The following is a 23,517-nucleotide window of genomic DNA, read 5'->3' on the forward strand; positions in this document are numbered from 1 at the left end:
ACGTCCAGGCTTAACAATGCAAAAGGTCATGGCAGGGACGAACCTGCCTTTTAACCCTGAACCACAAAAGGCTTTTCCTTCTCCTAAAAAGATGCTAAAACTGTACGAGTCCTGAGGCAAAGTGATTTCTCTCTTTAGGATGACTCTGTGGAGGGTGTGGAGTTAGCTCAGAGGTGGGCCAGCCAGGACCAAGGCCTTGAGTTCTGCCCAGAGCCGGGTCCCCCGTGGCTCTCCCTGGACTCCACGCAGGTCTGGGGCCAGCCCCCGACTTCCCCAAAGGAACTGGCTTCCCCTCTCTTCTAATCCTCATCGTAACATGGCCTCCCCCACCCACTCATTCATGCAAGTCCTTCCTTCCCTCACAAACACCCCGTCCGGGGCTCGCAGGAGCTGACCCCAGCCCTCGGGAGCCCCAGGCCGGTGCTGGGACAGACCCGACCTGAGAGCCCAGATGCAGCCCCGGGGGGCGGGGGGGGGGGGAGGAAGGTGAGGAGGAGACGCTGGTCCTTGAGCAAGACAACAGGGAAGCCAAGGGCTTCCGGGCTCCAGCTCGGAGGCCTCCACGCCCCCTTTGCCTGCAGCCCTTGTTTGCTGGCAGCTCTGCAGTCATGTGAGTCTTTGCTTATGAAGATGTGCTATCCTGGACCTGACTCTGCAGCCTGACGCCTCATGCCGCCCCTGTGCCCCGTCGTCTCCTCTGAATGACGTTCCGGCAGAAGGCCCCCTGCCTCACCCCAGGGACAGCAGCCCTTGTCTACGCGGCCTCCCTCCAGCTTCCCCGTGTGGGGCCCCGTGTGAGACCTTAGAACCCTAAACTGTAAATGATGTCAAAGACTGATCATCTTTCACTCCTGACTTTACTTATGCATTTTGACACAGACCCCCCCCCGACCCCCCCCTACCACCTACTCGCCATGAACCTCTGGAGCTCGCTGCCCCCGACCTGACCCTGGCCGTCCTCTCTCCCACCGTGAGGTTCCCGGCAGAGACGCAGCCTCTCTGGCCTTTCCCGAGGGCGGCCTCCCGCACGCCGACCAGGCTGAGAGAAGGTACAACTTCCCGTCTGCACCAGGAGGGAGGCTCCTGCAAACCCAGGTGGGTGGTGGGTCCCTGAGGAGAGCCCTGTGCCTCAGTTTCCCCCGCTGAATGGGGTGATGTCCAACGCCAAAGAACGAGGACCAGAGCTTGGTTACGTGAAAGCACAAAGCCAGGTCAAGACGGGACACAAGTCAAACTGCATCAAGTGCACAAATCAGGTCAACTGAGCTCCTGCCAAAACGGCTGAGCAGGCAGGCGAGTTCCAGGCCTTTCCTGGTTAGAACGGGACTCCGTAGGCAGGCGGGAGATCTACTTCTGGATGGAGACCTGGCTCTCTCAGAGGGCAACCTGGGGTCCTACACCACCAGGCTGATGGCGGCAGGAGAGGTCTTCCCACAGGTGGACGAGGCTGAAGCAGACGGCAGGGACTGAGGGGCTAAGGGGAGGGGCCGGGGGACATGGCACGTGTCCGAGAGGCTGTGGAGTTTAGCTGCAGAGGAAGAGCAAGGTGGTGGCAGCTCCCTGGACCAGGACGGGTACAGGGAGACCGTGGGAGGCCGGGCCATGAAGGAGACGGTGCCGCTGCACTGAGAGCTCGTGGAGGTGGGAGGAGGGGGGAGCGCCCTGAAAGGGGCCTGGGGGTGGGCGCAGCCCATCCATGACTGTGTCTACCTCAGAGGAGAGGAGGTCGTCTGTGGGGGACAACGGGGCTCAGGACAGTGGAGCGGACCTGAAACAGACCCTTGGACCAGGAGGGACCGTGAACCAGGACCACCGAGGACTGAGAAGCAAGCGAGACCGCAGACCCGAGTCTGGGAGGTGCTGTTCTGGACTGAATGTCTGTGCCCCCCCCCCCCCCCCCCCCGAATATTCACATGCTGAAGCCCGACACCTGGATGTGATGGCGTTGGAGGCGGGGCCCTGGGAGGTAACAGGTTCAGATGAGCTCAGAGCGGCCCGGGCTGGGACGAGTGCCCTGGTAAGAAGAGGAAGACACGCAGCTGGGAGTCACTCTGTCCCCCGTGTGCAGCCACGGACAGAGCCTTCACCATACGCCCGTCAGCACCGTGCTCTCACGTCCCATCTCCAGAGTTGGGAGAAAACAAATTTCTGTTGTTTAAGCCACTGGGTCTGTGGTCTTTGTTATGGCAGCTGGAGCCCCATGGCTGTCTGTCTGCTTTTCCTCCCCGAGCCCCGCAGCCTGACCAGGTGGTGCCCCCCCCCGCCCCCGCCATTGCCTGCCCGTCACGGGTTTGGGTGGACACAAGGGGGCAGGCACTGGACAGTGTGGCCAGCAGTGGCATCCCACACTCAGTGCACGTTAACCACGGTCTCAACATGAGGCGCTGGAAAGGGATGGTGACAAGGGAAGCCGTGGTGTGGCCTGCACCAGGGGCCAGGGGGTGGGGCTCCGCGTGTCTCTGTCACGGTGTGACCTTCGGCAAGTTCCTCCCACACCGGGACTCTGCTGTCCTAGCAGAATATTGAGACCAGACACTTCGGAGCTGTGCTCCAGCTCCAATGTTCTGAGGTTCTGGGAAACTTTAAAACTAAAGGGAAGTGAATGGTGGGGCGCAGGGTCCCTGAAGTGCCTCGTTTCTTGTGGGAAAGATCCAGCAGGAAGAGGCGTGTCTGACAAGAATTCCACTGAAGCTTTGCAGAGACCGAGCAGAACTGCGCGCCCTGTGCTCTGCATCAGACAGGCAGTGGGGATGTGGGGACGCCCGGAGATGCAGCCGAGCCCAGAAGCCTCCGCGTGCGGAGGGGCACTCCCCCACCCCGCGCAGCGAGCTTCTGCTTCGCTTCCTCTTCCCTGGCTTCCCTCCTGCGCCTGCTCTTCCTTCCTCCGGGAAGCTCTCGGGCTGCCAAGTGAGCCCCGCCGAGCCCGCAGCGAGACAAATCCCTTCACCCACTGACTCCCACTGTGGTGGCAGCCGTGAGCAGAACAAGGACGATGTGAGAAGGCTAAAAAGGGCTAATTCCAATGTAACCCCGATATTTGGGGGGTTAGCAATTGGAATCCATGCCAGCAAGCTCAGTGTGCATTCTTGATAATCTATAATTAAGTCACTACCTCCTTCCCAGATACTGGTCTTGCCGAACCTGTTACAGAGGCCATAAAACAGTGTGCACTGCCCCGGAGGGAGGGTTATTAACGCTGGCGCCAGGCCAGACCATCAGATATGGCCTGGAGAACCCCAACGCCGGGGGGCCTTCTTGCAAGGCCTGCGAAAAGGACCAGAAGCATAATCCATGTTTGCAGGACAAAGACCACAGGGAGATATAAAGAGAAGCCCCTGCGTGTGTCTTTACTCAGATTTGGAAAGTTGTTCCCTGAGTCCGCCGGCGTAGTAAACAGTGTCCCTCCTTTTCTCTAAAGTGCAGCTTGGTTTTTCTTTGGTCTCTGCAACAGATGGGCCAGGTACAGAGTCACCAGGGGAAAGCCAGGTGCCCAGCCGTGGACAATCAATTGTAGGGACTCTTCCCCCCAGCACAGCCTGGCCGGGTGGTGTGGGCCCCTGACCTTCCCTCCCGAGAGAGAACATCTGCGCCTCAAGTTGTATTTCAGCTCCTGGCCCAGACAGAGAAGCACAAGACCAGCCACCGCGACGGTCAGGGCCCGCTGTACCGAATCCTGACCCCTGCCCTGGTGCCAGCCAGTCAGTGGAGACCACCACCCTGAGAGGACACACCTGGGAAACTGCAGAATATTCTATTGAGATCTTTTCCTGGGGCCCCTACCATCTCCACCCTTAAAGCCCTCAGGACGGGGCCCAGGGCACTCTCCAGCCTGCCCATGCCTTTCCCTTCCCCTCTCCCTCCCGCCCCAGGCACGTGACCATGAGCTCCCTCACTCCCAAGCTCCAAGGGCCCTTCCTTTACCTCTATCACTGGTTCCTAAGCCCATTTCTCCCAGGAATTGCTTCTAGAATTGGGAGATCAACCAAGTAAATGTTCTCTTACAGGTGGGGCCTGCCTCTGAATGCTTTCCGAGCCAGAACCCAGTACCAAGGTTGCTGAACCCAGGTTTGGTCTGACCAACAGTGAGGTCAGACACCTGGTGCCGTTCCGCTGCCTACAGCACTGCCACCGCCAGGAGCAGCTTTCCTGGCACACCTGGACGCTCAGGTCAAACCAAGAGCCTCTGCCCTGTGGGCCCCTCATCTGTCCTCTCCTGATGGAAGAGCCTCTGCGGAGGCCCAGTTCAGAAGCAAATGCAGTGACGCTAAGGCTGGGCCTCTGCCTCCTCCCGACCCGACGCCCACAGGCTGCAGGCGTGGGCCTTGCCCAACCAGCATCCTTCAAGGCCTTCCTGTTGGCAGATATTGGACCCTACAGGCTTGAGGCTGCACTGCCGCTTGTGGCCACCAGAGGGCAGCACCCCTCGCTCTCACACCTGCCTGGCCCTTTCCCGTGTCCAGCTGAATCTCTGCACAGCGCTCAGAGCAAATTGTATTTTCAGAGAAAGCCACTGGGTGGCGTTTTCATAAAAGGTTTCACAACTGTTGGGCAATTTCTCTCGGGAAAACATTTTGTTGGGCAATTTCTCTCGGGAAAACATTTTTTTTTGTTTGGAAAACAAACAGAGGGGCCCCAAGCTGTAAAAATGTGACTCCAACCAATACTTTTCACCAGCTCCTAAGACAGCCCAGCAACCTTCATTTCAGATTCAAAGCAGAGCTGGCTGGCCAAGGGCAGTGCAGCCCAAGCCCACTCCTGAGGGGCTCGGTGACCTTGGGCGGCCCCTGCTCCCTGCGGGTCCTGCTCCCCAGAGCGCGGTTGGGTGGGGCTTAGGGAGAAGGTCAATCCTTAAACTTCACCCAGTGGCTTTCTCTGACTTCCGAGCCAAAGCGACGTGAGACGCTGGTCTAGCAACGGCAGGTATTTCCAAGCCCAGAGCCTTTGTCCCGGGGAAAGGCCTGCGTGGTCCCCCCCCCGCCCACACACACACACGGCACCTCGCCCTCCGCGTGCCCCAGCACCTACCCTTCTCTTTGGTAATCTTCGTCCAGATTTGACAGGAGCTGCGAGCCCGCCGCGGAGAGGTCGACGGGGGCCAGGGGCAAGTCCCGATACGCAAAGCTCGCCAGCGGCCCCGCAGCGATGCTCTTGGCCTCCTCGTCCCCTTGCTGGGAGATGATCTCCACCTCGGAAAGTCCTCCTCGGGCGGCAGGCCTGGGGGCGACAGGCAGGCCCCTTCCGTGCAGGCCCTCGCCCACCACGAAGGAGGGGCCGCGGGGGACGACAGGCCTACACTGGGGAGCTCTGCCGCTTAGGTCTCTTCCCCCCATGAACGAACCAGCAACGCTCAGCGGCAGTTACCCAGGAAGCTTAGAGCCGAACCCGCCTGCTTCTCTTCTGCTCGAATCGTCCGGGTAACCGAGGGAACAGTGGGGTTTCCATTTGAACACCACAGGGAGCTGCCAGGCCCGACTCTGGTTTGTGGGTGTTTCAAGCCCTGCCTTTGCTCCGCCAGGCACAGGCAGCCGCGCTCCTCCCTGCGAGGCATTTACAGAATGACCCCAGGCCCTCAGACCGCACAGCCACACGGCCAGTGGATGTTTATGGGGGACCCAGCTCCTCCAGATGTTTTCAAAAGAGGAGGTTCTGGGTTGAGTCTGTTCTTCTCTGCGGGTCCCAAGAAAACTATGGATTATGAACTACACACACAGAGCTTTCTGACCAGTGGGGTATTCCTGGGGGACTGAGTTTCTGAGACTAATAATATTTGGCTCTGCTTGGCAGGCGTAGCTCAATGGTTGAGCGTTGACCTATGAACCAGGAGGTCAAGGTTCAATTCCCGGTCAGGGCACAGGCCCAGGTTGGGGGCTCGATCCCTGGTGTGGGGCGTGCAGGAGGCAGCCAATCAATGTTTCTCTCTCTCTCTTCCTCTCTGAAAGCAATACAAATAAACAATAATGTCAGGTAGTGCAGCCGGCCACCTGGAGTCTCCGTCCCCAAAGGGCTGGAAGGAGCCACGGTTGCCCCGCAGCTGACTGAGCGCCAGCTCAGTGCAGGGAGCAGCCCCGTGCGACTTACTGTGGGTTGCTCATGTTGAGGCGCAGCCAGAGCCACGGTTTCCTTGGGGTCTAGTGGGGCTCGGCTGCCTGGAAGCCTGTGGTCAGCATGTCCCAGCGTGAGTTCTCCCAGGCCCACACGTGTGGCACCTGAAAACAGACAATTGCAGAGGAATTATTACACTCGGGCCATCTAAAAATGGAAGTCCCTCACCATAATGCTGAGCAGACCCTAGATTATCTTCTGGGGACAACAGGCAGGACTCGCTCCTCCTGCGATGAAGAGACAGCCGTGAGTGACAGCGACCATCCTGCCACACACAGAGGGCAGACGAGCCAGCATGGACCCAGGCTCTCCCACCACCCGAGCCTCAGGAAACCGGGTAATTTTATGTTTCAGCTGCAGGAATCTCAATGATAAGGCTTGTCTCCAAAATCTCAAGTGTCCCCCGTTTCTTCCTCCCATTCCTGTTTCCACCTGGTGACGCTGCGTCTCCTCTCCTCCTCTGGGGTCTCAGTGAGGACAGGGCGGAGCCCCCTCCCCCTGTTCCCAGAGGTCAGCTTTGCCTGCTCTCCCACTGTATGTAAGTGGCATCACACCACGTGGCTTATTTGTGTCTGGACTCTTCAGCTCGACACATGGCCTGTGAGATTCATCAGGCGTCTGCATCGATCAGCACTTTGCTCCTTACTAGTATGTGGCTGAGTAGCACCCGATTCTATGGAAATCCCACAATTTATATGTTCATTCACCTGTTCATGGGAACTTGAATTGCTTCCAGCTTTGGCTCTTATGGAAAAGCTGTCATGAACATTTTTGTGTAAGTCTTTTATATATACACTAGGGGCCCGGTGCACGAGATTCGTGCGGGGGGGGCGGGAAGTCCCCTCAGCCCAACGTGCACCCTCTCACGTTCCGGGACCCCGGCTGCTCGGGCTTAGGCGCCGGCCTACAGGCTCAGGGTGGCCTGGCTCCCGAGGACGCCTGTCCCGGGGACACAGGCCTTTTGGTGCTGGCGCGCGCGCAAGCGGCCACAGAACGAGAACCTCCACCGGCGCCTGCGCCATGGCTACGGGGGGGGGGGGGGGGGGGGAGCTCCAGGCCCCGCCCCCGGCTCCCCGGCTTCCGCACGCCACCCCGACCCCAGCTCCCCTGCGCCAGTGCGTGCACAAGCGGCCACGGGGCCAGAACTTCCCCAGCATCACCATGGCGATGCGGGGGAAGTACTTGCCCCGCCCCAGCTGCCCGGTCCTGTGTATGCAAATTAACCAGCCATCTTTGTCAGGTTAATTTGCATATCCACTCTGATTGGCTGGTGAGTGTAGTGGAGGGGTGGTTAATTTACATGTTTCTCTTTTATTATATGGGAATATATATATACATATACATTTTTTCCCCCAATTTCAGGTAAGTAACTGGGAGTGGAATTGCCAGTTTCCGGGACAGGTGTATGCTTAACCTTGTAAGAAAGTGCCCAACAGTTTTTCAGAGGGAGCTCCAGTTGTTAAGTCTTTTTAAAAATGCAAGCCCACCTCTGGCTCCTTCCAGACACGCTCGATTCCACAGGAAGCGGAAGCCTCCAGGACCTGTGTGCCGCTGTCAGCCCGTCCACACGCCCCCCCATCCCAGTCACACCCGCCTCGCTCACGGCACTGGTTCTTTCACAGCTTCGCAGAAGCCCTTCCCCTCCCTCGGCCTGAATCCCACTTCCTTCCTCATCTGCATAGCGAGTGCCTGCTCCTCTTCCTGGAGGTGTTGGCTGATGACTTCACACCTGCACCCACCCCTGTGAGCCAACTGCTGGATCTGCGCCCTCTTCGCACACGGGTTAACCCCATTATCCTGCTCGCTCCACGCAGGAGACACACAGTTCACTTCTCTCTACCTGAGCGGCTCCTGCCAGACACTCCCTCCCTCCCCTCCTCCCACCAGACAGATCTGAGACTGGGCCGTGCACAGAACTACGAGCGAAACCGTCACAGTCCCTGACAGAGCTTAGGGCAGAGCGGAAAGACGGTCAAGTAATTACACCCCCAGACATGGATTAGAGACGGAGTCAGTGTTCGGAACAAAGACACGGGTGAATCTACAGGATGTGAGAGGAATCTCCCCAGAAGGGGAGAGAGGGGCAGGACGGTCTCCCTAGGAAACCGTCAGAGGAGGCGACTAGGTGAGCTGTGCTCCCTCCGTGAGGTGGAGGACTGGGACCGTGGACAACGGTGAGATGAGCTGGTGAGCTGAGATCAGAGGCGAAGGGCCCCAGGCCAGGGACAAGGGCTGGGCCAAGGCCAGAGCAGACCCTGCGAAGGGTCTGGTCGCTATCTTGCTTGAGCCGGAGGAGCAGAACTGGGAGTGTGCTCTCTGCCCATCACGTCCTGGTACCCAACGCGCAGTCGTGCGTAGAAGACACCTGCTGGACTGATGGATCTCAGACGTGTCTGAGAAGTGGGGGCTGAGGGAAGGCAGCCAACAGAGATGAAGAGATGGGGCATGTAAGTTCTGACGCAGGTGGGAAGGGACAGAGCACAGAGATGATCAACTTTGAAAAGGAAGAATAATTCTCCCTCCGAGGTGGAGAAAGAGCAGGAAAGTGAGGAACGCTCTAGAAAAGCACACCACCTGGTGGGAGAGGCATTATTATGGTCACGTGGTTTAGGGCCCATTTTCCTGAATCTTCACGGTGCCATCGACCGCCACATGTTGTCCACGTGCCGTGGATTCTGCCCACAATCACAGTGAACCGGCCTGGCGCTGGAATTCTCACTGAGTTTTTACAATAACTTCAAAGTATATGGTTTTAGGTCCAATTACAGACACTTGACAATTCACAGAACAAGGGCTCGGGAGGCGAAGAACACGGTCAGCAAGCGGCGGGCCTGGACCTGGACCCCCAGTCCATCTGACGCCCCCACCAGGCACCCAGGCAATTGGCTCCCTTCTCCTGCTCCCGATGCTCTGCTCCGGTGCAGCCCGAGCAGCCAGGGGCTGGCCCAGTGGAGGGGAGACAGGCAGTTTCTGCCTAGGGGGTGGGCTTACTCTGCAGACTGTGCCGCCAGGTCTTCTATGAGTGAACGGGACCAGGAGGGACATGATTGTCCTCCGACTGAGAAGGGAGGACAGAAAGAAACCGACACAGGCTGCGTCACGGATTAACCCAACTGAAGATGCTTCAGTGGCCGGTCCAGTCAGGGGCGCCAGGAGAGTGCTGTGTCCCCACTGGGGAGGCCTGCTCTCCTGGGACCTTCTGAGCTCGGGGCACAAATGCCAAGATGGCGATGACTTGGGGGCTGACTGGAATGATGGTGGAGCAGCCCACAGGAGAGAACCGGAGAAAAGGAGCCTTTGGAATCATCACCGGTGTCCATGGGAAGTTCCTAAGCTGTGAGGGCCCTGGGCCAGGGGACAGGTGGCCACACAGCAGGGACAGCAGGGGCTGGGGACCAGGCCCATCTGCAAGCAGTGCTGTGGGGTGATCTCAACTAGGAGGCAGGCGATCCACGGGCGGGGCGGGGCGGGGAGCTGTTCCGGTTTGGAATGGTGCCTTCGGGGATCGGACCAGTGGACAGCACTGTGAGCCCTGCTGCCACCAGGTGTCCCTTGACGATAACCAAGCTCCTCTAGGCCTCTCACAGCTCACGCACTCGCACACCAGGGCCTCCGTGGTCTGTGCTGCAGTTACTCCTTTTATTAGGGCTCTGCCACCCGAGCGCTTTCTCCAATTTCAGGAGGCACCGTGGCTGAGGAGTGTTCACCCAAAGTCACAGAACCTCAGAACGTGGCTTTACTTAGAAGCAGGTCTGTAATTAGTTAGATAAGGTCGTCCTGGATCGGGGTGGGCCCGAAGCCCCATGACAGTGTCCTCCTGAGGCAGCAGGACTGCTGAGAGCCACCAGGAGGGCTCCCCTAGGCTCTAGAGGGCGTGTGGCCTGCTGCCACCCTGATCGTGCCCCTCTGGCCTCCAAAACTGCGAGGCAATAAATGTCTACTTTTTAAAGGGCCCAGTTTGGGGTTCTCTGCCACAGGAGCCCCAGGGGACCTACACAGGCGCTGAGGTCCTTCCCCTAATCAGCACGTCAGGACCTCCAGCCCGAGTCCACCCCCGCGTCTAAGTGCCGAGAAAAGAATGCCTGTTGAACAAGTGCATTCCCAGATTTTAAACGGGGGGAGAAGCATGATGCCCCTGAGGCTGTTCACAGGAAGGCTCACCATGGCCTGAGCTGGCAAACTTACCACGTGCCAGGAAGCGGCCTCGAGTTCTCTCCCGACGGTGAGTCAACCTTAGCACGATCAGCCACATCACGCTAATCAAACTCACAGGAAATAAAAATCAGGCCGAAAACATACTCACCAGCACGTGTGTGAGACGGAGAGAAGGCTTCTCCTCCGCTATCCCAAACGCCAGGGCCCAGAGTTAGCAGCGGTCAGTTATAAGGGGCCCCAGCACGGAGTCGGGGTGCCTCCCAGCCAGCAAAGGGGAGGGGACCATCCCAGCCCCAGAGAAGCTCCGCGCCCGTCCCTGCACCACCACCGCTGTCTCCAGCTCCACGAGGTCAGGCCAGGCAGCCTGAGCAAAACGGAATGTTTGTTTTAAGTCATTATGTTTTGGGATAATTTGTTAGGCAGCAATAGTAACCATAACACGCCCAGCAAGTGTGGTTCAGTGGTTGAGCATCGACCTATGAACCAGGAAGTCACAGTTCAATTCCTGGTCAGGGCACATGCCCGGGTTGCAGACTCGAACCCCAGCAGGGCAAGTGCAGGAGGCAGCCGACCCATGATTCTCTCTCATCATTGATGTTTCTATCTCTCTTTCCCACTTCCTTCCTCTCTGAAATCAATAAAAATATATTTTAAAAAGATAGTAACCATAACATCCCAACTGAGAAATGTTAGCCTGACTGAGATATTAAAATGAGGAATGAAAACACAAAACAACGCTTACACCTAGTATACGGTGCCAGTGTGTATACATAAAATTGGGGGGGTGGGGGGTGACGACAGTATGTGTCCCTAGTCACGGGCCCCGACTTCCCACGGAGCGTCATCCATCTCAGTGACCTGGTACCCACAGGAGCTGGACACCAGCCTTTCTCTGCTATCTGCCCCGGAGCTGAGGGTCCAACACAGACACCTGCCTGCCCCAGGCCAGGCGTGCCGCAGAGGAACAGCTGTCACAAGCACTGCATGTCTACAGCGTGACACCCGATAACGCTGCGTCTTCTGATGCAGACCCAGCTAGAGCTGCCGGCAGTGCCTAATTAAGGGTTTCGGCTGCACTAAGCTTTTGCCCTGCCAAATGCCATTCATCTACGCTTGACTTTTCCAGCAAACACCACCGAGGTACAATGTGTACAGCAAGCCTGCCGTGTGGGTCATCTGCCCTGCTGGTTTAAGGCATGGCGTGGTTTGCAGAAGAGAAGTGATTCGGAGACCCCTAAACCACAAAGCCCAGTCCTGCCACTGAACACGACAGGATGTCAGGATCCAGGAGAGAGAAGTGCCTTGTCCAGGGCAGGACTCCTAGTCTGTGCAACAGCGGGGGCTGGACTCCAGGAATCGGATGCCTTAGTGCGAGGCTTCTTTTCAGAACCCGGGCTGTGATCTTTGAAAAAGGAGAGTAACAAGAAACAGCCTCGATATTTTCCAGCAGGTGTTGAATGACATGGTGGCTTTCAGTCTATTGGGATGCTCCTGCCTTAGAAAGAACAGACAGTCCATTGGAGGTGGGGGTTTTGTTTGTTTGTTTTAATCCTCACCCAAGGATATTTTTTCATTGATTTTTAGAGAAAGTGAAAGAGAGAGGGAAAGACAGAGAGAAATTTCGATGTGAGAGAAACACATCGATCGGTTGCCTCCTGCACACGCCCGGACCAGGGTGTGGGCCGGGGAGGAGCCTGCAAGCAAGGTACATGCCCTTGACCGGAATCGAACCCGTGACCCTTCAGTCCGCAGGCCGACGCACTATCCACTGAGCCAAACAGGCTAGGGCTGGAGGTGGGTTTTACATCACAAGCCTAGATAAACTTCCTAACAGCCACAAAGACTCCTGAGCAATGGCGGCCCCTTACAAAGCACAGAGCACCTGCCGTTCCTACTTCAGTCCCGTCGGAGAGCAGCTGCGTCAGGAGCAGCCTTGGGGAGCACAGCCAGCCCACCTCCAACGGTAACCAGCTAAGCTCTCTCCAGGAATGTTGTTTTTGGAACAACCCACGTATCGTCAAAGCCACTTAACCACAACCCCAGCAAAAACACCCCGAGGACCGTACCAGCCCCAGTGCGTGCTGCTGCATTCAGACTGAGAACTTCAGGGGTAACGTGGTCTAGCTTCTGTAACTCTTTTAACTGTGTACATCTCCTTATTTCTGATGTCATCTTCAACTGATCAGAGACACTGAATTTTAGAAAAGTAGGCAGTCCCTCCTTCGATCTTCATTCAACGTCAATGAATTCAACGCAAGGTAGAGGGAAGAAGGCAGGACTAGAACCTAGCGGATCAGGACCAGGCCTGTGACAGGTCTGAAGAGTTTAAACATTTCCCGCGTACATCCTCAGAGCTCATTTTACTTGGAGAAACGTCATGAGAACGAGGGGGAAAAGCTCCGAACACTATAAAATCCTAACAGCTTCATGGGTTGGTAGGCTTTCAAACTCCTTTCTAAAAGCCTTAAAGTACTCCCTGGGCTCCTATTTTTAAAATGATTTCTATAGATCCTTCCTCGTTCCAAAATTATTCTGAGGTGGTTAGCTCTCCCTGGGGGCTGACTCAATTTCCCACATAAGCTTACAGGGAGGGGCCTTCGGACTGATCAATACCTAGGAGGCAGTAGGTTTTGAAAGAGCCAAGAAAAACAGCATTTGGCAGCTAAAAGATACGAGCTACATTCCTACTGTGTGTCAAGTACAGTGTTACATGCTGAGGAGGCTGTTCTTAAAAGTGTGAATCACAGCTGGTAATTGATTTATAATCTTTCGAGCAGACAGGCTCATTGCGCGACCTCACCGGGTGTCTCCTGCAGGAAGGGGGGCAGGGCAGGAAGGGGTGGAGGTGGTCCGAGAGGGGGGGCCGCATGGACACAGGCTCAGAGGTGGGCACACACTGGGAAGGGCCAGGGAAGTCACATAACTGAGAGCGGACGGTATCTGAGGAGGACGCTGACAGGTGACACTTCCCGAGGGCTTCCTCTGCACTGGGCACCCGCAGTCCCTGCTGACAGCCCTGGGACACAGCCACTCTTCTGTCCACTGCGCTGACGAGGAAACTGAGGCACAGGGGGTGGTGAGTCACTCAGAGTCACACCCGTAGTCAGTGCTCCAGTCAGGATTCCAACCCTAGGGAGGGCCCGGCCATGATGGTTCAGGGTGGAGGGGCAGCCCATGAACTGAGAGGTTCTGGTTTGATTCCCTTCCCGGTCAGAGCACAGGCCTGGGTTGCTGACTCGATCCCCAGTGGGGGGTGTGCAGGAGACAGCTGATCCACGATTCTCTCTCTCCCCCTCTCCCTTCCTTCTGAAATCAATAAGATATATAGATATACATGCAGGTACACATACACATACATACACACATACACACACACACACATACATATCTACACATACAGTAAACCAACAACTCTGGGGAGCGCCCGCACACAGCCTCTTCTGCAGACGCCTCCCCACAGGCAGGGAGGAAGCCAACAGACCAGGCGCCTCGGGAAGGAGCTGCCACGGGAGCATTTCAAGGAGCAGGAGTCAACAGGGTCAGGCTTGGAGCTGCCAGCAGCGAAATCTGAGAAACAGCCATGGACGGGTGAGGCAGCCCCAGGGGACCTCCAGGAGTTGCGTTTCAGCAGACGGGTGGGACAGGGGTTCCTTGTAGGACATCGAGGAGGCGGTGACAGCAGAGAGAGCCCAGGGCAGAAACAGACAGTGGAAGGACAGAGAGAGACAGGAGAGCAATTTCCAAGCCTTTCCTGAGGCTAGGCCCAAAGCAATGGGACATTTTCCTATTGGAGAGATTACAGGGTTCTCTCTTTTGTTTCGAAGGACAAGACTAGCACATTGTAGTAGTCTGTTTAAGTGAGAATTAGCACGTGTCATGGAACTTATTTTGTAAAGCTACGTCTAATTCAGGTAAAATACAAGACCTAACGATTGTAAGGGAAGCCACAGTAGGGAGGGCTGTTACTTCGCCTTATGGGTGGCATTGGCTGGGCGAAATGGCAATTCTGGAATGAGGGCGGGAGGCTGAGGGAACAGGATGAAAGAATTTGTTTCTTTTGAGCCCAAGAGCAGCCGAAAGTCTGTGTTATGACTTGAAACCCAGAGAACAGCTGCCCAGTCGCAGCCCAGACTCCCAGGTACCTGGGCTGCAGAGGACAGAAACACGCATTAAATTCTCTGTTCTCATGAGCTGTGGACACTCGAGCTGCAAGCCGTCCTGGCTACTGAGTAATTTCTGTAACAAATCCACAGCAGTGATGGGGAGGCTGTGTGCTTTGATGGGGAGCTCTCTCCGGCTGGGTAACTCAGGTCGTCCAGAGCAGCATGGACGCGGCAGGAAGGGGGGGGGGAAGGGGGCCTCCCCGTGGCTGAGCAGCAGTTTCGGGGAGACTTCATCCCAGAACCGTTCCTCCCTCCAGCATCCAGGTGACGAATCTGGCAGCTGCACGAGCCCACAGATGCCATCGTGTGCTGCAGCTCAAGGACCACGGCAAACAGCAGGTGCACGGGGACCCGAGTCCAGGCCTCAGGCTGGGGCGCCCGGGCACCGGACCTCACACCCAGGCTGACGCAGGGAGTCACCACGTGTCTCGTCCCTGAAGCAGCCGCGGCTGACCCGCCTGAGCGAGTGTCCATGCACTCCTCGTCCTTCCCAGGACGCGGGCCACGGGGGAAGGGGAGGGATCTTTGGAAATCCTCAAACATCCTGCTCTCCAACAGGGGAGCCCGCAGGTCTCCCCTCCCCACAGACCTGGCCGGGCTGCCACCGAGGAGGGAAAAAAGACACGGATGAAAATCACGTCTTTCACTTACGCTGACCGTGGACTTCCTCTGTGATTCAAGATTGTTGGTACTGAAACAAAACAAACCCCACCTTAAAGAACACTAAATTAAGGAGGAAAAACTACTTCACAACCGAGTGGCTCACAGGCCAGACAAGGAAAGACACCTGTGGTGGTTCCCGTGTCTATCTCGGCAACGAACTAAAACGTGCGTTACAGCAGGCACCGCCACGCATGCTGGTCACCGAGCCGGGAAAACCGTTAGTTTCTCCCCCTACCGCCACAAAAAACAAAAAGACACTGGTGAGGGGGACTAAAAAGTAATGCTGAAGCATCTACAGTTTCCCTATGGCTTCTCCTGTTTAAATATGTTCCAAGAGCCGAAGCCGGTTTGGCTCAGTGGATAGAGCGTCGGCCTTCGGACTCAGGGGTCCCGGGTTCGATTCCGGTCAGGGGCATGTGCCTGGGTTGCCGGCACATCCCCAGTGGGAGATGTGCAGGAGGCAGTTGATTGATGTTTCTCTCTCATCGATGTTTCTGACTCTCTATCTCTCTCCCTTCCTCTCTGTAAAAATTCAATAAAATATATTAAATAAATAAATAAATAAATATGTTCCAAGAAAAAAAGAATAAGGTAGTTCAGAAACATTTTACGTTCCTCGAATTGACCACTGCACCAAAAGGGTGCTCAGCTCTGCATTAAATAAAATTCTGCTTGAATGGGAGAGAGTAGGCTAGTCCACTTCTTGGGTGCTTTATATATATATATATATATATATATATATATATATATATATATATATACACACACATATCCTATATAATAAAAGGGTAATATGCAAATTGACCAAACAGTGGAACAACCGGTCACCACTATGACGTGCACTGACCACCAGGGGGCAGATGCTCAATGTGGGAGCTGCCCCCTGGTGGTCAGTGTGCTCCCACAGGGGGAGTGCCACTCAGCCACAAGTGGGGCTCGCTGCTCGCTGCTCCCCAAAGGGAGCGGGCCTAAGCCAGCAGGCCGACATCCCCCGAGGGGTCCCAGACTGCAAGAGGGCGCAGGCCTGGCTGAGGGAACCCCCTACCCCAGTGCACCAATGTCATGCACTGGGCCTCTAGTGTGTGTGTGTGTGTGTGTGTGTGTGTATGTGTATATGTGTGTATGTGTATGTGTGTGTGTATATATATAGTGTGTGTATATGTGTGTGTGTATATGTGTGTGTGTGTATGTATATAGTGTGTGTATATGTGTGTGTGTATATGTGTGTGTGTATATAGTGTGTGTGTGTATGTGTGTATGTATATATGCGTATATGTATATGTGTGTATATGTGTGTGTATATGTGTGCATGTGTGTGTGTGTGTATATATATATTGATTTCAGAGAGGAAGAAAGAAAGATAGAAGCATCAATGACGAGAGAGAATCACTGATTGGCTGCCTCCTGCAAGCCCCACACGGGATCGAGCCCGCAACCAGGGCATGTGCCCTTGACCAGAATCGAACCCAGAACCTTCCGTCTCCAGGCCGACACTCTATGCACTGAGCCAAACCAGGTAGGGCCTTGGGTGCTTTTTTTTTTTTTTTTTTAAATATATTTTATTGATATTTTACAGAGAGGAAGAGAGAGGGATAGAGAGTTAGAAACATCGACGAGAGAGAAACATCGACCAGCTGCCTCCTGCACATCCCCTACTGGGGGTGTGCCCGCAACCAACGTACATGCCCTTGACCGGAATCAAACCCAGAACCTTCCGTCTCCAGGCCGACACTCTATGCACTGAGCCAAACCAGGTAGGGCCTTGGGTGCTTTTTAATTATGAGATTTCTGACTGGAAGACAGTGATGCTCCCATGGGAAGCCCCATTTCCTCCCCACAAATCAAGCAGCACCTCTCTTGGCTTCTGCTTCTTCCCAGCGACATCAGGGCTCAACGTGAGTCATTCTGATCGCAGACTGGAGATCCCCAGGGCAGAGGACTCCAGCACTTCCGTCAGCACTAGGGGATATGCTTTTCCAAAAACAAGTGTTCTCCGGGGCAAAGCCAGCCATGCACCTTGCTCTCCTGTCAACGGAACAGTGTAAGGAAGAGGCACGTCGAGAAGGTCTAAAACCAGTCATATTGCCCAAGTCAGGAAACAGCTTCCGGAACTTTCCAGAGTCTTATATTCCCTACCTGCGAGTACTCGCCAGTTTAGCACTGACAGCTGTAACTTCGGTGGAAAATACTTTTCACATACATAATCCGTACACCTTTCTCACCACCGTCTCAAACACGTAACATGAGCCTGACACTGGTTAAATCTGCCTTTGCCATAACGACACCAAACCGGCTAGGGCTGCTTTTTTAACTTAAACTGCTTGTTTGGGAGAGTCAAATGGAAGCATTCTTGGACCCCCCCCCTTTTTTTTATAGGCTCAGTGCCCCCTCAAAAAATTCCACATGGACCCACTGTACACCAACAGTTTCTCTTAGCGGGAAGCCACAAGGTCGGTCTGGAACCTACGAAATGGAAACTCCGAGACGGTGTGCTCATGCATGAGCCCGATCTCAATGAGGTGTGGATGGAGCAGCAGCACCGGGTAAAGGCGTCTCCCGAGGCCCGCGCCCCAACACCCCAGCCACCCCGTGCACCGGAGTCTGCAGCCTCCTCCCGCCCTGACCGTGACCTTGGGCAAGTTCCCTGACCTTCCTAAGTCTCAGCTCCCTCCTGCAGGTCACAGGCGGGTCGCGGGGATGATGTGAGGGTGTGCAGCACGGCACCCACGCGCATTTACTAGTGAGAAACGTGTCCTAGGCATGGAGGACCGGGAGGGCACCGTGCTGAGTGACATAAGCCAGGCAGAGAAAGACACGCATCCCACGACCGCACTCATGTGTGGGATCTAAGGGACAAAACAGACAGATGGACGGAGTGGATCCAGAGACATGGGACCTCAGAGGGAGGGCGGGGCCTTGTGTGCATATATGCAAGCCCATAGGGGGTGATGGGGGGGGGGCCTTGTGTGCATATACCCAAGCCCACGGGCACAGACCATAGGGGGTGACGGGGGGGCCTTGTGTGCATATATGCAAGCCCATAGGGGGTGATGGGGGGGGGGGGCCTTGCGTGCATATATGCAAGTCCACGGGCACAAACCATAGGGGGATGATGGGGGGGCCTTGTGTGCATATATGCAAGCCCATAGGGGGTGATGGGGGGGGGCCTTGTGTGCATATATGCAAGCCCACGGGCACAGACCATAGGGGGTGATGGGGGGCGCCTTGTGTGCATATATGCAAGCCCATAGGGGGTGATGGGGGGGGCCTTGTGTGCATATATGCAAGCCCATAGGGGGTGATGGGGGGGGGCCTTGCGTGCATATATGCAAGCCCACGGGCACAGACCATAGGGGGTGATGGGGGGGGCCTTGTGTGCATATATGCAAGCCCATAGGGGGTGATGGGGGGGGGGCCTTGCGTGCATATATGCAAGCCCACGGGCACAGACCATAGGGGGTGATGGGGGGGGCCTTGCGTGCATATATGCAAGCCCATGGGCACAGACCATAGGGGGGGTGATGGCGGGGGGGGGGGGGGGGGGGGGGGGGCAGGCGGGGGATTAAAGGGGGGAAGGAAGGGGACATAGGTAATATTTCAACAATAAAGAATTATTAAAAAGAAGGAAAAAAAGGGAAACGAAATGTGCCCTTGACCTAGTGGTTGAGCGTGACCTATGACCCGGAGGTCAGGGCACAGGCCGGGGTTGCGGGTTCGATTCCCAGCAGGGGGCGCGCAGGAGGCGGCCGGTCCATGATCCTCTCTCACCACGGACGTCTCCCTCTCCCTCTCCCTCTCCCTCCCCCTTCTTCCCTGAAATCAATTTAAAAAAGAAAAAGGAAATGTATCCTTGGGGATAATAAAACTTAAAAAATGAAAATAAAACAGAAAGAAAGGCGTCCCCTCCGGATGCGCCGCGGCGCCGGGACCGTGCTCCCGGGCCCTGGCTGCCCTGCCCCTCGGTGGCCGTGTCCCCGCGGCGCCCCGGCTTCTCCGACGCCAGGGGATTTGGGGGGAAACGACGACAAACCCCGCGTCTCGGGGGACACGGCGCCTCCTCCCGAGGGCACACCCGTCCCGGGGGCGCGGCGCTGACCAGCCGCTTCCACCCGCCTCGGCGCCCAGGAACCCGCGGGCTCCGGGAGACGAAGCCGCCGCCGAGCGACAGCGGACGGACGGACGGACGGACGGACGGGACGGCTCCCGGCCCCCGGGCTCCAGCTGCCAACAGGTGGCGACACCGCGCCGCGCGGAGCGGCCGAGCCGGGGACGCCGCGCCAGGCCCCGCAGCCGGTCCCCCGGCCTCGCGCTGCGGCGACACGCGAGGTGCCCGGGAGGCGGGGACGCGCCACGCTCCGCGGCCGGACCGACCCGGCGGCTGCAGAGACGGACGGGGACGCGGGGCGACCGGCGGGTCCCGGCTGCCTCCAGGCCGGCGGCGCACGCACCCGCCGCGGGGTGAAGGTCAGCGGTCAGCCCGGCCCCCGGCCCCGCGTGAGGAGGCCTCCCAGCTCCCCCGGCCCCCCGGTCCCTGGCCCCCCGGCCCCGCCTGAGGAGGCCTCCCAGCCCCCCCGGCCCCCCGGTCCCCGGCCCCCCGGCCCCGCGTGAGGAGGCCTCCCTGCCCGCCAGCTGCGGGGACACGTACCTGCCGGGCTCCGCGTCGCGCGCCTCTGCAGCGGCGGCCGCCACCGCTCGCGCGCCGGGCTCTCCTCACGCCTCGCGCCGCCCGCTCTCCGGGGCCCGCGCCTGCGCCGTGGCGCCTGCACGCTGGCCGCGCGGCCTCCGCACTCCCTCCCCCCCGTGTGCCCCCCCTCCCGACGCGCACGCAGGCGCCCACCCACCCCTGGCCGCGGCGCCCCCCGCGCACGCGCACGCGCACGCGCACGCGCACGCCCCCTCCCCCCGCGCACGCGCACGCCCCCTGCCCCGCGCACGCGCACGACCCCCCGCCCCCTCCCTCGCGCACGCGCACGACCCCCTCCCGTCGCGCGGCCGAGGCGCCGTCCAGAACCTCGCACGGACTCCCGGAGCGCCGCCGGCTGCGGGCGCGGACGCAGGAGGGTCGTGAGCCGCGGTCCGAGGGGAGTGGGAGGCGGGCGGGCCGGGCGGCAACAGGTGCGAGGCCCTCGGGGACCCTGTGGCTCCCGCGCGGCGTCCTGAGGTCCGAGGCGCACGCACCCCCCCCCTCCGTGGCCCGGGTGCGGGTACCTGTCAGTCCCGGGGGCACACTGTCTCCGCGCTTCCTCTCGGGCCGCCCGCAAGGAGCCTGTTTAGACATGGTGTCTGCTGGTTGCCCCGCACCCCCGCCCCCGCTGCGACCTCCATGCAGCGCGGGTGCCGCCGCGTGATGCGCAGGAGGGTGTCCCGGCGGCGGCGGGGGGGCGGCGGGGGGCGGGAGATGGGGGGCGGCCGGGCGGGGACTCCGCGCACCTGTGCGCCGCTGCCCGGTGCCCGCAGGCGGCAGGTGGCGGCCTCGGATTCGTGGCAGCTTTGGGGGATGATGTGTAGCTTCCATGAAGTCACCCTAAAATCATGCGCTCCTGGCCTTTTCCCTTGGGCTCCGCGGACAGACAGCGACCATGGCCGGTTCTCACGCCTCCTCTAAAGCCGGGTTTTGTTTGTTTGGGGGGGTGTTGTTGTTTTATTCGGGGGTCTGTCTGGTCCATTTGGCCTCCCAGGAATATCTGCCATCCTGGCCTCCTCCAGCATTTTATTAAATATACATGTATATGTATGTGTGTGTGTGTATATATATATATATATATATATATATATATATATATATATATCTCCGAGTGCATGAATTTCATGCACCAGGCCTCTATCTATCTATCTATACATACTAGAGGCCTGGTGTGTGTGTGTGTGTGTGTGTGTGTGTGTGTATTGTATATACTAGAGGCCTGGTGCATGAAATTCATGCACTGGGCGGCACGAGTGGGGGTGGCCCCTCAGCCTGGCCTGCGCCCTCTCACAGTCTGGGACCCCTCTCTCCTTACCGCCTGCCTGCTCGCTGCGCCTTAGCGCTGCCACGGAGGTTGGAGAGGCTCCCACCACAGCCACTGCGCGCTTGCCAGTTGTGAGCCCGGCTTCTGGCTGAGCAGTGCTCCCCACAGGGGGAGCGCACTGACCACCAGGGGACAGCTCCTGCGTTGAGTGTCTGCCCCCTGGTGGTCAGTGCATGTCATAGCAATCGGTCCGTTCCGATCATTCTGCCGTAACAGTTGCTGGGCTTTTATTATATATATATATATATATATATATTTTTTTTTTTTTATTGATTTCAGAGAGGAAGGGAGAGATAGAAACAATGATTGGCTGCTTCCTGCACGCCCCCTACTAGGGATCAAGCCCGCAACCTGGGCATGTGCCCTTGGCTGGAATCGAACCCGGGACCCTAGAATCCGCAGACTGACGCTCTGTCCACTGAGCCACACCAGCCAGGGCTCCTTCAGCCTTTCCAACTAAAGGAAACTAAAGTTGGAAGCTTTCCAAACTCAGGCTTGGGTCACCTTCCTTAGACACAGGAATACCTGTCTCCACATCTCATCGTGGGGCATCTAACTGTGCAGAGCTGAGAAATAACTCCCCCCTCCCCCGCCATCTTCCAATGTTTCCTACGCAAATCTAATGGTGGAATTTCCAAGGAGAGTAAAAAGGCCTTGGTGGTGATATTTGTAGAAGCTACTTGGGTTGCCAGAGGGATTTTTTTCTAGTTTTCTACAAGAAATGTGGACTGGCCCGGCTGGCGTGGCTCAGTGGTTGAGCATCGACCTATGAACCAGGAGGTCAGGGTTCGAGTCCTGGTCAGGGCACAGGCCCGGGTTGCAGGCTCGATCCCCAGTGTGGGGCGTGCAGGAGGCAGCCGATCCATGGTTCTCTCTCTTCATTGTGGTTTCTATCTCTCTCTCCCTCTCCCTTCCTCTCTGAAATCAATAAAAATATATATTTAAAAAAAAGAAAAAAGAAATGTGGACTGGAAAAAGTGGCGGTGGGCCAAGACAACTTGGGAAGACAGATGGTGCTGGGGAAGGAGGTATCGTTTTCTGACAGGTGGTGGCAACATTTCAACCACCCTTGAAAAATTGTAAAAAAAAAAAAAAAGCTTTGGCATCACCTGCCCAAATTGTCCACCAAGTAGAACACTGAGGATTTGATCCAAACCATTGAAAAGCATCCAGGTACAATGCTGGTTAAGAGAGTGGGACAAGCCCTGGCCAGTGTGGGTCGGTGGATAGAGCACCGGCCTGCGGACGGAAGGGTCCCAGGTTGGATTCCGGTCAAGGGCACATGCCTGGGTTTCGGGCTCGGTCCAACGTGCAGGAGGCAGCCAATCAATGATTCCCTCTCGTCGTTGATGTTTCTACCTCTCTCCCTTCCTCTCTGAAATTAATAAAAATATATATATATTTTTTTAAAAGAGTGGGACAAGCATTTTGAAAGTTGCGGACAGAGAATTTGGAACGCCACTTCTGTTTCCCTGGAATCTTTGTCGTCTGATACGATTTTTTGATTCAGATGCAATGCTACCTACTGTAAGGGCACTTTTTTCCCCTTTCTTTATTGATTAAGGTATTACATACGTGTCCTTATCCCCCCACTGCCCCCACCCCACCCCCCGCTCATGCCCTCACCCCCTGGTGTCTGTGTCCATTGGTTAGGCTTATGTGCATGCATACAAGTCCTTTGGTTGATCTCTCCCCCTTACCCCCACCCTCCTCTACCTTCCCCCTGAGGTTTGAGCATCTGATCGATGCTTCTCTGTCTCTGGATCTGTTTTGTGTGTTTTTTTAAATACCGTGGGGCCTTGACTTACGAGTGTCCCAACTAACGAGTTTTTCGAGATACGAGCCATCTCTCGGCTGATTTTTTGCTTTGAGTTGCGAGCTAAAATTCGGGTTACGAGCCAGCTTCAGACACCCCACCGCTAGTTGGCGCAGCGAACGTCACAGTGAACGCCACATCATCAGCCCAGCATCACGTGTCTCACTCGTTCACTTTTTGATTTGACATACGAGTAATTTGAGTTACAAGCTCCGTCAGGGAACGAAGTAAGTCAAGGCCCCCACTGTATATTTTTTTAAAATATATTTTATTGATTTTTTACAGAGAGGAAGGGAGAGGGATAGAGAGTTAGAAACATCGATGATGAGAGAATCATTGATCGGCTTCCTCCTGCACGCCCCCTACTGGGGATAGAGCCCACAACCTAGGCATGTGCCCTTTGCCGGAATCGAACTTGGGACCCTTCAGTCCTCAGGCCGATGCTCTTATTCACTGAGCCGCACCAGCCAGGGCTCTGGATCTGTTTTTGTTCATCAGTTTATGTTGTTCATTAGAGAACTTTTTTCTATGATCTCTGTCTATAAAGAACCCTAAGACTGGGAAGCATATGCTAACATCGTTAACACGTGCCTTTCAAGTGCTTTTAATT

The 23,517-nt window shown here is 56.7% G+C and overlaps 1 protein-coding gene across 4 annotated transcripts in view; it reads right to left on the reverse strand.

Annotated features, from left to right (window-relative positions):
* The window catches only part of TMEM266 (transmembrane protein 266), a 47,119-nt gene extending 26,764 nt beyond the window's left edge, over positions 1 to 20,355 (reverse strand). The window contains exons 1-3 of one of the 4 annotated variants that reach the window (XM_070400631.1): positions 20,292 to 20,355; positions 6,079 to 6,206; positions 5,026 to 5,214 (exon numbers count right to left, since the gene is read on the reverse strand). In XM_070400631.1, the coding sequence (XP_070256732.1) occupies positions 5,026 to 5,214; positions 6,079 to 6,092 (203 nt within the window). In that variant the 5' untranslated portion in view covers positions 6,093 to 6,206; positions 20,292 to 20,355. Of the gene's footprint in view, positions 1 to 5,025; positions 5,215 to 6,078; positions 6,207 to 10,405; positions 10,455 to 16,935; positions 17,056 to 19,728; positions 19,805 to 20,291 lie in introns of those variants that run through there. The other 3 variants (XM_070400630.1, XM_070400633.1, XM_070400632.1) reach the window with 3 other exon arrangements.
* Positions 20,356 to 23,517: the final 3,162 nt, after the last annotated feature.

The sequence above is a fragment of the Myotis yumanensis genome, unplaced genomic scaffold (assembly GCF_028538775.1).
Source record: "Myotis yumanensis isolate MYYU_CA2020_CCGP unplaced genomic scaffold, mMyoYum1.0.hap1 SCAF_20, whole genome shotgun sequence".
In the NCBI taxonomy this organism is placed as follows: Eukaryota; Metazoa; Chordata; class Mammalia; order Chiroptera; family Vespertilionidae; genus Myotis; species Myotis yumanensis.